Source organism: Miniopterus natalensis, chromosome 4, assembly GCF_054644295.1.
Source record: "Miniopterus natalensis isolate mMinNat1 chromosome 4, mMinNat1.hap1, whole genome shotgun sequence".
Classification (NCBI taxonomy): Eukaryota; Metazoa; Chordata; class Mammalia; order Chiroptera; family Miniopteridae; genus Miniopterus; species Miniopterus natalensis.
The window spans coordinates 24373888-24393648 of NC_142084.1; the positions used below are offsets into that span (position 1 = coordinate 24373888).

The window sequence follows — 19761 nt, forward strand, 5'->3', positions numbered from 1 at the left end:
ATGTATAGGTGATTTTCATGAAGAGAAATATTTGCATAAATAATACTACCGTACGTTAATATTGAATAGAAAGATGTTTCTGAAGTTCCGAAGAATGTACTGTACTTGTAAGCCCATAAACTACAAAATCCAATTTTTCATTATATCTACTAGTAGTACATTTTTCTTAGACATGTGATCTTCTCAGTGTTTCTGATTCTATAACTGTAAAATAGATAATATACACACCAATATATATGTGCATATATACACATATAAGTTTCATTAAAAAATGTTAATGCTTCTACAAAAATTTAAAATAAGTGGTAAATGCCAAATTCAAATACTATAGTAGTAATGGTAATAATGTGACCTCTTATTGAAATAACAAAAATATCAAAGGTAATTCATTATTTTTTAGTTACAGAGGAATTGCCAACCAACATCTTACTTTAGAAAACACTGGTGAGGAGAAACACAAATGTAAGTAGTAGGTAATTTTTGTTTTCAAAATTATGAGATTCCTACCTACTAGCTATATCTGGAGCACAGTTTAGAGTATGTTATGTATCCCGGAACTTTAATCCAAAAATAATAAAACAAAGAAGTAGTAAAATGGTATATAATGCATTATGCAAATACAGCCATAAAATTACACAAATGTTAAATATCCAAGTCAGCAAAGATACATATTATACACTTGCCAAATAGGTCTTGGCACACCAGAGAGAAGAAAGACAAGTTCTATGAGAAAACTGTTCCATGTAAGCTCTTCTTATATTTTTGTTTAATATAATTAATGAAATTGAAATATATATTTTGTTCCTGACCACTCTTTTAGTAGCAAATTAATATTAATAATTTCTTCCTATGTAGTCCTACATCTTCAAATACATTTATTTCCCACATCTGGAAAGATGGTACACAGGCTGTGTGCCCATGTGTACATGTGCTCACGCACACTGTCTCTGATGATAAACCTGAACTTGGACATTTCTGTCTCTTTAATAACACAGTCTATCTAATGAGCTAATTAGTACTTATTTTTTCAACCTCTGCTAAATTAACTTAAAAGTGATTGAAACCTGGATAGCCTAACAGGGAATAAATGAATTTTCTATGACAACATGCTTACAAATAGAATAAAATATATGTACATCTTTTGGATATTTCATCCATTTATTTATTCATTCAAAAAATAAGTTTTGAGTTCTAGACTGGTAATAGACTCTGGTACTAGATTCTGTGGATGCTAAAATGAATAAAACTGAATACTTTTCCTCAACAAGTTTGCACTATGGTGGTTACTGAACTACCCATACAATTCACCTTTTTTCTTTACTTCAACTGTGATTTTCCTTTCAGAAAGTATAAAACATAAACAGGAACCAGTTGTTCAAATAATCAAAACACACCTCACAAGTCTTGTTTCTTTGGCAAGTGACAATTCCAAACTCTAGATGAACAAAATCAGTAAAATGTAAAAGCCGTTCATTGCAGTATGCAAATATTACTAAGTATTAACAAAGGCTTACACTATGTTACCCGAAGCAGAATGAACGTATGTTCTCCTCGGTGCGCGTGTGCACGCGTGCGTGCAAACACTTTAACTGGGTGGAATGTCTCATGTCCTCTCTGGGGCAGCTGATCTGAACAGTTATTGCAGATACTCCTGGAGACGGCTGCCCACTCGCAGCCCCCTCCCTTCTGTAAAAGTGGTGTTTGATGCCCAGTGATGCGCGTGTGCCCCCAGACCCTGCTCCTGCCCAGAGCTGACAGTGAGGAGCCTGAGTCGAGCTGGAACTCAAACCCCTCCCGGGAACCTCCCAGCTGCATGGAGGAGCCAGCCCAGGAGGCCACCGGCGGTCACCTATTGCAAAGGGCCCCACTGCTGCTGCGCCGGCGTCCAGAATGATCTCCGTTATTGCCACGCTTAGCCACGTTGCTCAGCTCTTCCTTCAACTAAGCAAACCGCCCAGTCTCTTCTCAATAAATCCTCAAAACCAAAGGGGCTGTGTCAATTCATATCACTTGTAAGACAGATAATTGATAAAATATGTAAGTAATGAGGCGAGGGGAAATGGAGGAACAAAATAAAATCACTCAGTCTCCGGCCTGGTGTTCATTACAGATGATATTACCAAATATGAAATGACAATTACCCCTTTAAAGAGCCTGGCTTGCTCAGAAAATATGAAAACAGGATTAAGAGTACTATTATAAAAAAGAAGCAAGGTACAACTTGTCTTTCTAACATTATAAAAATAAAGCAATCCTCAGTCTATTTAATTTAAAATGGAAGGTTAAAAAACTCACTTTAGTGAAAGGTTTTCATTTATAAATATCTTAGACTTAAAAGTTTAATCTATGACATAAAATAATCTAACATTGCTATACAAAATCCTTGGATAAATTTTACTTAAATACTATTTAAGTATTTAAAAAGAATCATTATCATTTAAGCCACATTTTGAGGGTGTTTTTTTTTTTTTAGTAGCAATAGACTATAACAGAGAAAAAAGAAATGGTACATAAATCAATGTATACCCAACTGAAAAAACGGAACATTGTGACTCGGGAAAAAGAGGAAAAATATCTCCTCGTGAATAAGGAAAGGCTCCAGGTGTTTACATTATAAAATCTCTAATATATCATCTTCTCATTACCACCATTTGTGGGGAAATATAGCAGAATTAGGTTTGCTGAAAGGCTGACTTGGATAGTTTGTCATGCTGTAGGGACCACGTGTGGGGAGACAAATACAGGTCTAAATAAGAAACAGGCCAAGTGCCCATCAGTAGACGAGTGGATAAAAAAGCTGTGGGACATTTACACCGTAGAATACTACACAGCTATAAAGAAGGATCTTGTACCCTTTGGGACAGTATGGATGGACCTGGAGAATATTATGCTAAGTGAAATAAGCAGAGAAAGACAGAGAAAGACAAATATCACATGATCTTGCTTATATGTGGAATCCAAAGAACTTAATAAACTGATGAACAGAATAGATTCAATGACATGGAAGCACAGATGAGACTGATGAATGTCAGAGGGATGGAGGAGGGCAGGTGGGTGGAGGGGGAGAGAGTAACCAAGGAACTTATATGCAAATATGCACAACCCAAGGACACGGACAATGGTGGGGAGAGGGACTGGGGTGGAATGGGTCATTGGGGAGAAAAAAGGACATCTGTAATATTTTAAACAAAAATTAAATTTAAAAAAAAAAAAAAAGGTGAAAATTTGGAACAAATCACAGAAACGGATTTTAAGTCCAAGGTACAATTCATGATAAGTCCCCAAGATTAAAAAATTAAATATTGTTTGGATATGTATCAAACTGTATCTTAATTTTTAAAAGCCTGCTCCAAAATAAGTATATCTCTGCTGTTCTGTTCAATGTTTATTAAAATTTGATGCTTTAAGAATTGTTGTATTTTTTTATTGGCACCATTCCTAATCATGTACAGACACTATTCAAGATTTCACTTCTTTCCCTGGCTGAGTGGCTCAGTTGGTCGGACATTGTCCCATACACCAAAAGGTTTCGGGTTCAGTTCCAGGTTAGGGCACATGCCACATGCCCTGGTTTCGGGCTCGATCCCCTGTAGGGGATGTGCAGGAGGTGGCCAATCTATGTGTTGCTCTCACATCAATGTTTCTCTCTCTCTCTCCCTCCCTCTCCCTTCCTTCCTCTCTAAAAATAAATAAAAATATCTTTTTTTTAAAAAAGAATCCACTTCTTTAACTTTTGTTGGGGACACTACAAACCAGAGCATTCATTTTTCCATTTTTGTATTGACAATTACTTGGAGGTTTGTCTGGGAGTTACACACTACTAGTCTCAGTTCCAGTTTTGCTAGTAACTACTTTTGTGCATTTGAGCATTTTCATTAACCTGAAATATCTCCATTTAATTTATTTAGCATGTATTTTTAATGAATTCCTACTGGAAACAAGAGACACCATTACATTGAAATGTGCATTTCTATGATAAATCTACATAACAAGATTTCTACCCACTTTCCTCATATAAAACTTTGTGGAGAATTCACTTAACATCCCTGAGTGCATATTAGAAGTGCAGCAGTGCAAGAGGGTGTAAGGGGAGGTTGGCTGCTTGATCCTCAAGGTCATTTCTGGTATTGACATAATAAGCACTCAATAAAACATTTTAAATCAGTAAACAAATCAATGAAATAATAAATATATGACTATTAGGAAAAGCTTTAGCAAATCATTAAACTGAATTAGGCATAAGCCTTCCTTCTTAAACAGCTTGTTTATAAGGAACTACATCTTTGGGGGGTAATTCAGGGTGGGCTCTCAGATCAGAATGAGGCAGGATAGCAAGACCCTAGGAAAATCCCTTCGCAAGTGGATTAGGGAAACTGAGACAGGTAGCTGAACAAACTGGCAAAGCAATTTACAGCCAGGTGCTTTGTGGCTATGTTCTAAGTCTAAGCTGTTGAAGATCTGTCTTGGCAGGTGTGGTACCTTTCCAGGTAGGAGGGAGTTAGAGGGCATTCCCTACAGGTGTACTAGCTTCTGTTCCCACCTCAGAACAGCTTGCAACTGATAGAACAGAGACACCCCAGGATTTGCCTGGTGGGACATTCACAAGATCTGAGAGTGGCATAGATACAAAGATGGTGACAATATTCCAACTGCCCAAGATTCTTCCTACTTCATGCAAGACGAGATCTGACCCAAAGTCAATGGAACTAAACAGCAGTTGAGTTTCGTGAGGGCATCTGAAGTGGTCCTTTAAGGAGTGTGACGTTACACAGGTGAACCGAGTTTTCCCTGAGCTCACTCAGATGCATGCTTTTATATGCTTGAAAACGATGGGTCCTGAGGAGTTGTAGCTCCTCCCAGAAAGTACTGCTGCAGAGTAAGCTGGAGGACATGTCTGCCTGCACTTGAGAAGCGTCTGCTATTAGTCCGTGAAGAGCCCAGCTAGTTTTCCAGGGACCACTTACACCTGAGACGGACCACGGAGCAGCACGGGCCAGAGGCGGGGGTCCCGGTCAAGCGGAGGCAGACAGCCTCCCTGGGCAACCCAGGGTGTCAGCTGTACCTGAGTCGGTCTCAACAGCAGCAAGCGCCTGTGGTGGCCTTCCCGGTGGGACTGAGACAGGCTTTCTTAGCTGAGACACCAAGAGGTGGTTAAGGCAGTCTTGGAGCATCCCAGGCTCCACCTACTGTTTGAAGCTTCTGCCCCAGCCTGCACTGTTCATAGCAGAACCTGCGTCATACCTTTATCTGCAGCCCTCCCTTAGGTCTTAAGGATCCCGAAACTTTACTGTGCACATTGGACTTGGTGGAACGGCAATCATGACTGTGGGAAAGAGCAGCAAGATGCTGCAGCACATCAACTACAGGATGCGGTGCCTCCTGCAGGATGGCCGGATCTTCATTGGCACCTTTAAGGCTTTTGACAGGCATATGAACTTGATCCTCTGTGACTGTGAGGAGTTCAGGACGATTAAGCCAAAGAATGCGAAGCAGCCAGAGCGTGAAGAGAATCGGGTCTTGGGTCTGGTTTTGCTGCGTGGAGAGAACTTGGTTTCCATGACTGTGGAGGGACCTCCCCCCAAAGATACTGGCGTTGCTCGAGTACCACTTGCGGGAGCTGCAAGAGGCCCTAGGGTTGGCAGGGCCGCTGGCAGGGGAGTACCAGCTGGTGTTCCAATTCCACAGGCTCCTGGGGGATTAGCAGGCCCTGTACGAAGGGTTCGGGGACCCTCCCGGCAGGTAATGACTCCACAAGGACGAGGTACTGTCGCGGCCTTCGCCAGCATTGCTGGAGTGCTAACTTGGTACCCACCAGGTTGGGGGACTCCCCCCACACCTGTGAGCCGGGCAACCCCCCCTCCAGGCATTATGGTTCCTCCACCTGGTATGAGATCACCCATGGGCCCACCAATTGGGCTTCCCCCTGATCGACAGACACGGATAGGCATGCCTCCTCCAGGAATAAGATCCCCTCCACCCGGGATCAGAGGCCCACCTCCCCCAGGAATTTGTCCATCAACACCCTAGGATATTGTCCTTAGTCACTCTTTTCCTACAATGTGTCTTGTAAAACTATGTAGAGTGTTTGTGAGATTCTGTCCCCTTTGCTGTATTAATATTCGCTAATAAATGCACAGAGCAATGAAACTGCAAAAAAAAGAAAAAAGAAAGAAAAAAGAAAGTCCCAGGTGCCTAGCAACGGGCAAAACTAGCACCAGACCTTACCCCAGGGTGGCTTTCCTCCCCTGACATATTGCTGGTCATGCAGTTTAGACACTCCTGACCTTTCCTCCCTACAGATAACATCTAGGCCTCAGTTGCATTTCAGCTCCAGGCCCAAAAAAGCAGCAAAGATAATGGCATCCTGCCCTGGCACTGCCCAATCAGTGGAGACCACAATCCTGAAAGGGCACACCTAGAAAAGCTGATGAATAGTCTATTGAGATCCTCCCCTAAACTCCCAGCCTTTAAAAACCCTCAAGGTGAAGGACCCAGGTCTTGCTCTTCCTCCTGGGATCACGCCTCTGCCTTTCCCTTTACCTCTCTCCTTCCCCCACAGGCCTGCATCTCCTAAACTCTAAGGGACCCCGTAAGACTTGCAACCAATGGAGCAATAGGCAGCTGGCAGCTCGTCCCAGGTTAAGCCCCTGAACCTATCCCCAAGGCCCCCTTTTCTCTGACTCTCCAGTGAGCTGACAGCTGTCCCTCTAACATTTCTAAAGAGCCAAAGCAGCACCACGCAGGCTCTCTCCTGTTCCTTTTTCTTTCCTAAGCCCTTCCTTATTTCACTGCCCCAGCTTTAATAAACCTACTCTCAAAATCACCTGAGCTCCTGCTGTGAAATCTTTCCTGCAGGGAGTCAAGAACCCACACACTATAGGTCGGCCCGAAGCAAACCTGCTCTGGGCCCGGTCCCCGTCCAGTAACATGACCACCAGCTCTGCCAGTCCTGACACCTACTAGCTCGCTGACCTTAGGAAAGTTCATTCTGGATTCCGGTTTCTTTATCTGAAAAATGAATTTAATAATAGTTCTCACCTCATAGTGTTGTTATGAAGATTCAATTAAATAATACATAGAAAGTGCTTAGCACAGCACCTGGCACAGAGAGTGATCAATAAGTGTTAGTTATTTTTAATACATTATATCAGCTTACCTGAAGTGAAAGATCAGCTCTTTGAGCTACACACCGATAGTGGCAGACGACAAATTGACTGCAAACATCACATACTACCATGCCTGATGAATGCATCTAGAAAATGTTTCCATAGGATCATACTATTCACGACTGTGCTCTCCGCAGGGAAACATATTATGGTGTGATCTTGCTTCCTATTATCTATCCAGACTTTTCTGCTTGGCATCCCTTTTGCCCTGCTATTTCCCTCCCAAATACCCACCTGGGGATGTTAAGTGAAATCCCCAAAGATCTTTATATTAGAAAAGGGAATAGAAATTTTGTTACAAAGTCTTTCATGCTGTAGAGGAAAAGTACTTCTCTCACACTTTTCCTAATGACAAATAGGAAATTGGCACAACTGAAGACAGCCCATCCTGTGAGCACCTGGACCATAATTTACAGTCAGAGGCATCAATTCAAAGCAGCAGAGAGATGCTTCAGTAATTATGAAATCTTCTGAAAGTGAAATAGGCAATTAGTGGATGTTCATCTTATTTTTAAATTTTCATGGGAAACTCAAGTGTATTCAATTCTTTCACTCGCAATTATAGGGCTAATTAACAGAACTGGTGATTCTCTGTGTATGATAATGACAGTTGTTGCTGGAAAACCAATAAAGAATTGCAAATGAAATTAAATTCAATATGAAAGTAGGGCACATTGAAGCAGGGGTAAGAAGAGGTGCTGGCAAGTTAAGTATTAAATAGTTACACACAATAAATGCTTACAGTTGCCTGGACATTTATATGCCAAGTACTGTTATTCAATGGGACAGTTATTTATACACTGACAAGCGTTAAACTTTTACAAACCTAAACTATGGCTCAAGTATATTTTCTAAAAAGTTCTAGATGTTTTAGGGAACCTATATAACATTAAATCATTTAACCATTCTTTATTACAATAGATGCTTAGAATCCAAAGATGAATGAAATGTAGTCTATGACTCATATCAAAATCGAGTTAAAAAAGCAGATACAGCAGCATCCATAATCATTCATATTCATATCCTTCTGGCCTTCCTGCTCTGACCTCCTTGCTCTAACCCCTCTGCCAGGAAGGCACCACTTTCGCTGGAGCCTTCTTGACGAGTGGCTATTTTCTCTCCTAAAAGCTCAGTACCATCAAGTATAGAAGTTCAGGAGGTGTCTTAACTGCCACTGCACATATTCCCCTTCTCCCCTTCACAAAACACCCAGTTTTGTCTTTTAAAAAATATATATATATTTTTAAATATGTCTATTGATTTCAGAGAGAGGAAGGGAGAGGAAAGAGAAAGATAGAAACATCAGTGATGAGAGAGTCATTGATCGGCTGCCTCCTGCATGGCCCCTGCTGGGGATGGAGCCTGAAACCTCGGCATGTGCCCTGACCGGGAATCGAAATGAGATCTCCTGGATCCTAGGTCGATGCTCAACTGCTGAGCCATGCCGGCTGGGCAAAAACACCCAGTTTTGAATTTCCTGTCATCAAATTATACCTACGATCCCTCCTTGTCACAGTCAACTGTGGCAACCCTGGACCACTGTCCCTCAGTTCTCGACAAATTTAACCCGTTTCCTGTAAATGTCTTCACTTCCGTCATAATTCTTTATAGTATCAACATCCACAAAACCCAACCTCCCAATATTCTGGCTTCTCAAGTCCTTAACCTCTTACTTCTAATAATATAAAAACATCACCACTTTACCTCACCCCTTCTCTCTTAAGCCATACTCTCTGTCTTCCAATAAATGCAACCCATAATCTCAATTTCCATTAACCCATCCTGTGACCACCATCATCATTATTCCAACTCTTTCAGTACCACCGCAGCTGTTCAACCCCTCGAGGGCCAACAGTTGATTGATCTGGTCATTATTTTACTTATGCCCTTACTTCCCTCCTTACTTAGTTTAAAATCCATGGTCTTTTAGTATAATCTTCATAATAATCTGCACCCACATCTATTGCTACTCACCTGACTGGCTCATTCAGTTTTTGAAAACACATCTGTAAATACACCCAACTCTCTACCGGCACGGCTGAATGGAGAGAAAAAACTGCCTTCCACGCCACCTTCTCGTCTCAAGTTGTGAGGCCAAAATACGTGGAGTCATCTCTGACGCCTATCTTGCTCTCACATCCCCACGTCCACTTCATCAGCAAATCCTGCTGATGCTAAGACATGCCCAGCATCCAGCCACTTCTCCCCCGTGTGCTGCCGCCGTCCTAATCCAAGCCATCGCGCGTCCTCCACGGGGGAGCGATGCCTGCTTCCTGCATTGCTCCACCACGGTATTGTCAGCACGCCGTCCTGAACGCTCTCCCTGCCCCCTGCCTACTACTAACCGTACTAAACTTTCTGTTACTCTTAGAGTTATCCAGGCACAAGTCAGCACCTTTGCCCTGACTCTTCCCTCTGCCTGAAATGCGCTTCCCCTAGAGAGCCACATGGCTCACACCCTGAGGTTGGACGGCATTTATAGTATCAAAATTAAGAAAACGGGAACCAATAAACAGTTCAGAGAAAACAGCAAGGACATGCGGATGGTTGATTTAGCTAGCTCTCATGCTCCTTACTTAGCTCTCTTATTATTCAAAAGGAGGAAGGTTCACCAAGCAGTTTCTGTGGCCCCATAATGTGCTATATCATTTTGGGGTAACAAAAGATTATACCTAGAGTGTTCTGGAATAACACCTAGCAGAGCTGTGTGTGAAATCAAAAGGAACAGAACTCAATAATCACCTATGTGTCCTTTAGAATATGATAAAAGAAAGAAAAACATGAATAGGGGTATTAAAAAGGAAGTGATGATTAACAGAACCTCTGACAGAAGAAGTAGAAAAGGCTGGTTTGAGGAATTATGGGGAAATGAGGGAAAAGATTCCTGACATTTGGTGTTGTTAGTCTCAGGGCATGGTGTGTCCAATTTTTGGTTTATTTTCCATGGTAGAAGCCAGTATGTGCTTGGGAACAATGAGAATTAATGCAACACAACTGAAAGCACATTGGGGAGATCTTAGAATAATATAAAGCATAATGAACAAGGAAATTGTTTAGAATTAGGAAAATAAAGGGCCCTGAACCAACGTGACAAGGGAGGGTACCCCATGTGAATCAGGCATTTCAGTTTAGTGAGCTGGAATCTCACCAAACTGGAAACACAGAAGAATAGCTGTGATTAAATAATGATGTGAGACCATAAATTTTGGAACATGTTAACAAATTGGATTAAATGTCAGACTAGAAGTTCATCTTTCTCTGATCTTTTCATGCTGTGGTGAAAGTGATAGCTGAGATAGCTTACACTTAATCAGCCTTTCTTGACTTATTAAGCTAATCAGTAAGGGTGTGAGGGACAGTCTTCGGTCCTCTGTGATCTCCACCCATTTCTCAGATGCATCCAAGAACAAAAAGCTGCCCCAGGGAAGAGGCACATACAGGATGGACCTTAGTGAGCTCCACACAATAAGCTACTTCATTTTACATAAAGAGCTTTAAGATCCCTGTAACCAGAATTGTCTGCAGAAAGGAACTGAGGAAGGGCCACTGTCCTCCATGGCTTGTTTTTTGTTTGTTTGTTTTTATAAGCATGAGACAGAGAGCTGAGAGCTACTACTAATTCTTCAATGAATTTTCAAACATTGGCAAGTGGGGACTTTTTACAAGCCAGTTAGTTCTAAACGTCAAAGTTGTTGGCCAGCAACAGTGCCCATCTTCCTTCAAAGTGAATTCATTCTTTCAAAGTAACAAACACTAAGTTTATATATTAGAGGCAAACCCACACAGGCATCACAAAAAACAACAGATTTTTAAACAAATTAGTTGTTCTCAGGCATTTTCATCTGTTGACTCAGTAGAAGCAAAACAATGGACATCGTTCAGGTAAGTGAGTTCCAGAAAGCAAGTTCTATTCACAGCACATGCAGATCACTGCACACAAAGTAAAAAGAAGAAGCAAAACGATGTATGCAAAGTAGAATATACGGATCCCTGACTGTTCAAAATATAAATATTCCTCCAGGCAGCTACTCAGGGAGGCACATCCTTAAACTTAACACAAAGGCAGCATGAGAAGAAGGGAAAGAAAACGGTGTTTCATATGCTGCATGATTGTTTGGTAAGCTTTCCAGCTTTTTATCTTTTCTCATGGTAAATGACTTTGTTTGGACTTAACTTTCTAGACCCTGAAAATTTGGAAGAATCCTGGGAGCAGCCGTTGCCCTTGGGAGCTCTCTCAGATCTGATTCTAGAGGAAGACTCAGGCATTCGCCGATATCAACATCATACACTCACTGTGTGAAATGTGAAGTCAATGAGTAGCGGACAAGACTTTCATCTGTTCCCCAAATAAAGTAAAATTATTTGAACTATTTTATATATTCTTAACATGTGTCATAGAAGTAGGTTTGCTCCTGAAACATGCCTAGAGCAAGTAAAGGCCATTTCAAAACCACCCACTTTATTCCACACACAAAACGGATGGCAGGGGAAGAACTGGAGCAGTAAATAGACCTCACCTCCAGTCCCGGCTCAGCCACTGGATAATTGCGTACAAATTCCTTAGCCTCTCTGTCAGCCCCAATTCTCCATGTAAAACGGACCTTACACCTATGAGACACGCCTGCATGGGGACAGGAAATAATATGTATAAAACACCTGGCACATTTTTGATCGTGTATGTGTGCCTAAAAATGATTGCTAACACAGTACTACTATTAGGAATATCTATCGGCTTATATGCTGCTAATGAAAATATTTTTAAATGTGAAATTGTCTCCAGCTCAAATGCCAAGACAGTAGTTTTTCTGTCTTTGTTAGCACATCTCTGTGTTCATTTGCCAAGTCTCCTACAATTCCTCTTTTTTTTTAACTCTAGAAATTTTATAGAAAATCTTTAAAATTTATACTGTTTCATAGAGGTGAGAAAATAAAAATCAAAAACATCCAAACTTCTAGTTATAAAATAATTAAGTCATTGGGGATGTAATGGACAGCATGGTGACTGTAGTTAATAATACTATATTGCATATTTGAAAATTGCTAAGAGAGACCTTAAAAGTCCTCATTACATATACACAAAGAAAAAGAAAACAGATGCAAACATTTAATATGGAAGACCAAGTTCAACTGTTGAATCTTAAGAGATTTTAAAATGCAAGAAAGAAAATAATGCTAAAAGAAGCCACATTCAACAAAATCCAGGAGCTATTTATTATCCACTGAATGCAAAATTATCTTCAAATGAAATCTGCTTTTTTGTTTGGGCACTGATTCCTATCTGAAAAAAAACCAACGTATTTTCTCAACATGCTTAAAAAATTAGATAGGCAAAGGAAAGTTAACACATACCTTGAAAATATGGTCATCATTTATTTCAGTTTGATATGTAAAAGAGTCTGACCAATTTATTCATTGGAAAAATTATAAACTGGCAAAAATGCAAATTAATAAAATAAATATAGTATGTTCTAACCTCTAGGCCTAATATTTAGAAATTAGGTTTCTGGTTGGTAGAAAGATGAATTTCCTTATAAGTTACTTTCATCTCTTTCTTTTAAATGAGACTTGGGTTTTAAATCTAATTAAGAAATTGAACTATATGCATGGGTTTTAAGGTTACAATTCACTAGGCTTTTTTTCATCTCACAATATTCTTCTCTCTTATGAGTTCCATTGGTTTGCACATTCACTCTCTGATGTGAATAAAATTAATTTTGTGTTCATAATGGTTTTGAGAATTCTTTCACTTCTTGGAAACCTTGGTAACATATTCTGTGGTACCCTTAAAATCAGAACCAGGATTTCCTAATTTACACAGCAGTTGAAGTAGGCAAAAAATGGCCCCCAAAAGATATTCACATCAAATTCCTGAAATTTATAAATGTTACCTTACTTGGATAAAGGGTCTTTGCAGATTAACTAAGTTAAGCATTTGGAGATGAGATCACCCTTGATTATCTGGTTGGGTTCTGTACTAGTCATTAGTCAGAGTTCTCCAGTGAAACAGAATCAGCTGAAGATACAGTATCTATATGCCTGTGTAAAATCTATATCTATCTATCTATTGAAAGAGTTTAAGGAATTGGCTCATGCAATTGTGGGGACCAGCATATCCAAAATCCATACAGCAGGGTAGAGGTAACAGTTAATACATTCTTAAGTCTCAAATTTGTAGGTCAAGTCAGCAGGCTGGAAATTCAAGTAGGTTTTTTTATGTGACTTTCTGAGGCAGAATTCCTTCTTCAGGAAACCTCAGCTTTTGCTTTTGAGGCCTCCAACTAATTGCAAGAGGCCCATTTACATTATTGATGATAATCTTCTTAAAGTCTACTGATTGTAAATGTTAATCACATCTACAAAATACCTGCATAGAAACATCTAGACTAGCATCTGAGTGAACAGCTGAGCATCATAGCCTAGTCAGGTTGACACATAAAATTAACCCGTGTCCTTAAAATATACACACAGAAAAAAACATACAGAGAAGAAAAGCACGTGAAGATAAAGCAGAGAGATGTGGCCACAAGCCAAGGAAGCTGGCAACAACCAAAGCTAGAAGAGGCAAAGAGCCACTTCTCTCCTAGAGCCCCAGAGGGAGCACAGCCCTACCCATGCCTTGATTTTGGAAATCTGGCCTCCAGAACTTTGAGAGAACAAGTCTCTGTGGGGGTTTTTTGTTTTTTAAAATATATCTTTATTAATTTCAGAGAGAGGAAGGGAGAGGGAGAGAGAGAGAGAAACATCAGTGATGAGAGTTGTCATTGATCGGCTGCCTCCTGCACGCCCCCTGGTGGAGAACGAGCCTGAAACCGGGGCATGTGCCCTGACTGGGAATCGAACCGCAATCTCCTGAATCCTAGGTAAATGCTCAACCGCTAAACCACGCGTGACTGGGCAAGTCTCAGTTGTTTTAAAGCCCAGTTTGTGGACTATTTTATGACTGCATAGGAAACTAATAGAGTAGCTATAAAGAGAAAATTAATACCTACCTCATCTCAGACAATTACTTTTAGCCAATTAATCTAAACCTCTTCTAATATTACTTTATGATATAATATGACTTTATCATTACAGGTATATTTTCACCTACCCATACCTAAAGGATAATACACCAATGCACATTTTTAAAGCAATGACCATCTTGCTTCTAGATTTGATAAAACTAACTTGATCAACAAATACAGGTTATTAAATATAGTGTAGGGTGGAAAGAATAAAATCAGAAATTGAGGAGTTTATCTTGAGTCATGACAGGTAGTGGAAAGAAGGAATGTAAAGGAGATCTATTTTAAAGGAAGATCCACTATGATTTAGTTGCCTCCAAAATGAATGAAATGAAGAGAAATTATGCATCAAACCTGACCAAGTCTTTGGGATTGGGTGATTAGAAAAACAGGGGTACATCTGACAAGAAGTTGAGCGGAGGTGCTGTGTGTGACATGCTAACCTAGGCGGAATAAGGGGAAGGTTTCGGGAGAGGGTAAGAGAAGAGGGCAGCAAGCATACATGATAAAGACTTAAGTTTGAAGTATGTTCAGTTCGAGGGGTTGAGTAAACATCTTGGTATGAATATTTTCATCAACAGTGAGTTAACACTGAAGAAGATACAGAGAGAAAACAAGCCAAGAATTATAGACGATTCCGTTAAGTCTTTTTTTACTTACATTAAAAGGCATTGTCAATCAACAAATGCAAAAGTTTAATGTGATTTTTTTGCCATCAGCTCTAAAAGTGAATAAAAAAAGCTATAAACTGTAATGATATTAATGAGCTATGCTATCAATGACAAATATTAGTATTATGTGATTATTGATAACATTTTTCTGCCAAAAGCAGCACATTCTGTTTTCTGTACTCTTTATAAGGAGCCATCCAAAGCAAAGAGAAATATTTTAATTTCAGAAAACAATGACACCAGTAACAGCGATTATTGTTTAATTACCTAATAGTGATTGGGGAAGTTATTTAATAGTAATTTATGACACATAATGTCATATGCACACAATATTTTTTACAAACAGCTTCAGAAATAATGTCATTTTATATAGTCAAAGAACTTAAGCCTCCCCATAATTTCAGGTGGTTTCCTTTGAAGGAATTACTAATAGCAAACACATATATAGTGTTTGTAGGCAGCAGGCAATGTTCCATGTGCTTTTTGTGTATTGACTCATATGGTCCTCTGAAGAATCCTATCAGGCAGATATAATTATTATTCCTAGTTTATATATGAAGATATTGAGTCACAGTGTAGTTAAGAATCTTGCCCTAGACCACACACCAATAGGAGTTAGACCAGGATTTGGCCCATAATCCAAATCACTAAGCTGTACAGCTCTATGTGATAATGCTGCTATAAATAAAGGCTGATATGCACTTCAGGAAAATGCGATAGGTGTGCAGAGCTGGTTTCTTTCTTTTTTTTTATTGAAGTAGAAACTAGCTGTAAAACAAAAAGACAAATTATGAGAGTCAACCTTCCATTTATCGTTTGCTTTTATACTGAGATCAGTGAAGATTCATCACTAGCTCCTTTTGAAGTTGCTTTTATTTCTTCCAAAGAAAATTCTGAAATTTCCTTTTTTTCTTGAACAGTGCTACAACCCAACTCTGTCAAAGCTCTTCAAGCAAAAGAAAGGGGGGGAAAAGCCCAAAGACGGGAACCACAACAAACAGAATGTTAACCAAAAGGCAGCACTTGTTAAATCAAACTGAACACTAAGCTGTCAAATGAATTGCTCAAGTTTTTTAGTTGTTTTTTTCTAAGTTTCATTTCTGATGATCCAGAACTTTCTTTAACCAGCTGAGTCAGAGAGTTTGTTTGAGTGCCAAATCAATGCCATCAGATACTTTCTGGGTCAATGACTCGAATCCAACACAGAGAAGTTAGGTTGTACAGAGGAAAGAAATTACACTATGAGGTTTTCAAGGCATGTCACACAAACCTCAATCCTTAGATGGGGCATTGCAGACTTTCCCCTCTCCTACCAAGGAGAGTCTTAATAAGCACCAAAGTCTAGGCAACATTAACTCTTGAGCTCAAAGAAAGAAAATCAACATCAAATCTCATCACCCTTCCAAATCTTTCTACTGGCATCATTTTTCTCTTATGTCCTTTCTTGGTGTAGGTGACCAGTTGCCCAATGACAGCTCTGCAGGGAAGGAATGAAAGTGCTGCTGCTGCCGTCACCCTGCATGAGCTCAGGCACCGCATGCATCATCTCTTTAAAACGCCCGGGGCCTCACTGGCACCCAGCTTGGAAAACTGAATCCACTCTCACCACAGTGCTGGCTGTGTGCGGCTGTGCTGCTGTGCTCCCAATGTCCTATTCAAACTATCCTTTGGGATGTGAAGGGAACAAAGGACTACTGCTAGGATAGCTGTGTCTTCTCATTTTGTGCCCTAAAGAAATTATTTGATTCCATGAAAATAGGTAAGACAGCTCTTCTAAGTAATAGCTGAAGAAACTCCTATGTCTCTTCTAATATTTCATCAGCACAAAAAAAGCCAAGGACTTAAGATATTTCCCAGTTGTTCCCAACTCTTCTTTGTACATCTGTTAGTGAAAATCACAGCGTACAAGGAAAAATCTATACTCAGTGATAACAACAGATATATTTAGACACTATAGCCACATATTATAAACTACAGAATGGAAACCAAGGTCTTATCTTTATAATACTTTTGTAGATTACCATATCCATAGTTAAAAATGACCAGTTTGACAAGGGGCAAATACCAAGACCTACTGGGAGAGAAGAGAAGAGGGCGTGTCAAAAACACAAGAGTTTTTCAAACAGTATTATCCAACTTACATTAGAAACAATCATGGAGGATCTGCTCAAGACGAGGGTCAGAGCACAGGCTGCACTTCACTTCTTGTCACAAATCTCTACAAATGACAGAAGATACAGACCCACAAGGAGACACATGCCCCACAGGGTGAAAAGCAGTGACATGAGATTGGAGTGGCTGGGTAGTCCTCTACCTCCATACACACACTTGGAGTGAGAAAGAGATGCCATGCGCTCCCAACCACATCTCCAGACCCTACCCGGCCCCTTGGAACAGTTAATGCCCCCGGTGGTTGACTACAATCTGTGGGATCAGAAAGCCCCTACACCTAGAAGACAACTACTAATATACTCCCCCCATAACACAGCCTAACTGCTCACACAGTCATGAGTCTGACTACAAAAAACCACTTCAGTAGTCACATAATATTAACAGCTATATTTATTAATACTAAACACTTCATTGTTCTCATAACATTAAAACTTAATGCTTATTGAGTGATAGGGATGGGGTGTGTGCTAGCTTTGCATATCTTAATCATTTAAATCTCACAAAAACCATGTGGGATAGGAGCTCTAATTGCCTTTAATTTATTGGTGAAAAACTGACACATAGAAATATGAAGTCTTTAATCACATCTCAGGCAGTGGGGCTCTCTGGACCTCATACTCTTGACTACTTCGCTTACTCTTGATTACTTTCCTAAACTTTTTCTTGCGCTAACTTGGAATCTCAATTACAAGGGTGAGCACACAGACATTTGAGGAAAACCAATATCATGAGAAACAGGTAATAAATATTAATATATATGGAAACAAAGTTAACAGACTAAACTGCTCAAGAATTTAGATTAGGGTTCTTTGCAAGGGTGCTTGATATGAAATTCCAACAACCAATAGCTGCCATTGCTGCAGTTCCGTCTTTCAGCTTCACGGTGTTTCCATTGGCCAAAAACACGCTAAGTTGTCTCTCAGGTCAAAGCATTCAAAAAGTAATGGCAAGGCAGATCCACCAGAAATGGACACTTGATTTCCACGACAAATAAGGTAATGCTGAATTAGCTAGTGGAGCCACTTTCTTTGTTGCTACATGGACATACACAGCAACACAAATTGGAACAGAGTGGAACCTGTCCCCTGTTGGCAGGGTCACCCAAAGGAATGGAACGATCAGTAATCATCCCAACTGGTATAATAATAAATTGTTTCAAAACCAGCTCATAACTGATGCCAAGTGAAAGCACTGTGTACTCATTAAAATACAGTATGATTGGAGAAATAAAGTACATTGGAAACCTTCAAAAATAATTTAGATTAAGTATACTTAATATCATCAGGGAAATAAGAGGCTATAACATCCACAGGAAAGAATCAATTAGCTTCCAGAAAAATGACAAAAGGATCATTGACATTTAAATCTCAAAAGACATGCTGAGTAAGAGAATGGGCACAGCTGAAGAACACATTGGAAGAGACAAGGAATGAAATACAGAGTGAAAGAAGAGTCAAAGGATGTGGAGGACTGATTCCAACATTTGACATTAGGCTTTTCAGAAAAAGAGAATAAAAGAACAAAGCAAGAGAACGTGTAAATAGAACAAAATGTCCCAAAACTGAGGAAAGTTTTAGCTTCCCAGATTTAGAATTCCCAATGAATGCTGGGTAAAATGAGTAAAACAGATAAATCATGATTAACTTTCCAGAGTTACTAAACATGTCTATTTCGCAGCTTTTGGTCACCTCAAAGTTAACACAATGAGAACATATCTAAGATTGAGCTCACCTAATCTAAAAAGACTCATTTAAATCTCCTTATTTCTATCATTAATATTAATGTTCTCCCAGTCCCTCAGGCTCCAAATGCACTGACCTCTTTAAGTTTTCTCTTTTCTGGCCATAATAGACTGAATTATGTCCCCTTCAAATTTATATGTTGAAGAACTAAACCACAACGTGATGGTAATTAGAGTTAGATGAGGTCATGAGGGTGGGGCTCTCGTGATAGGATTAGTGCCCTTATAAGCAGAGATAGCACAGGGCTTGCTCTCTCTCCACCATGTGAGGACTCGGTGAGAAGGCTGTTGTCTACAACCCAGGGAGAGAGCTCTCGCCAGAACTTGACCATGAGGGCTCCCTGATCTCAGGCTTTGAGCCTCCAAAGCTGTGAGAAAACAAATTTCTGTTGTTTAAGCAAACCAGTCTGGTATTTTGTTATGGTGGGCCAAGCTGACTAAGACATTTACCATATTTATTCATTATTCCACAGCTCTTCCAGTTATAAAGAACAGACTCACTAGGGCCTCACTGAGGGGCCATGGTAAAGACACATATGGTGTAAAAAAAGGTGATGGAATCATATGGAAGTTCACAATCAAAAGACGTCATAATCCTGGTCTCGCAATTAGGAACTGGGAGATAGTTCTGTAACCAAGGCAGGATCTACGGATCTGAGACTCAGAAACATAAGAAATGATCATCATCATTAAACAGATTCAATTGTACTCTATGGGTTCCTTCTATAGATCTGCCTACTTAGTGTTCCTATCTCCAATTCCCTAATTCTTACCTTCCATTCTCTATAGCTTCTCCTTAATTATAGTTCTTGCTTCCTTACAACTCTGAGTTGCTGTGACCCATTTTGGTCCTGCCTTTGTTGTTGCCCTTGACGTCTATACCATCCACTTGTTATTTATAATTGATTACATCCTAGTTTGGTTTTCTTTACTTCTATTCTCCTTTATGAGACCGAGTCTATAAAAAGTAGCTATTTGTCTATTTATAACAAATTGTCTTAATTGGT

The 19761-nt window shown here is 39.8% G+C and overlaps 2 protein-coding genes and 2 pseudogenes across 2 annotated transcripts in view; 3 read left to right on the forward strand and 1 right to left on the reverse strand.

Moving 5' to 3' along the window:
• Positions 1–19761, reverse strand: part of CHSY3 (chondroitin sulfate synthase 3) — a 242683-nt gene that overhangs the window by 101853 nt on the left and 121069 nt on the right. The window lies entirely within an intron of this gene.
• On the forward strand, positions 3037–5155 carry LOC107525013 (SNRPN upstream reading frame protein-like). The gene is made up of 2 exons (XM_016197089.2): positions 3037–3050; positions 4954–5155. Exons 1-2 carry the CDS (start codon positions 3037–3039, stop codon positions 5153–5155), a joined length of 216 nt encoding a protein of 71 aa, XP_016052575.2.
• Positions 5320–6027, forward strand: LOC107525032 (small nuclear ribonucleoprotein-associated protein B pseudogene; annotated as a pseudogene).
• Positions 11034–18138, forward strand: LOC107525031 (cytochrome c oxidase subunit 7B, mitochondrial pseudogene; annotated as a pseudogene).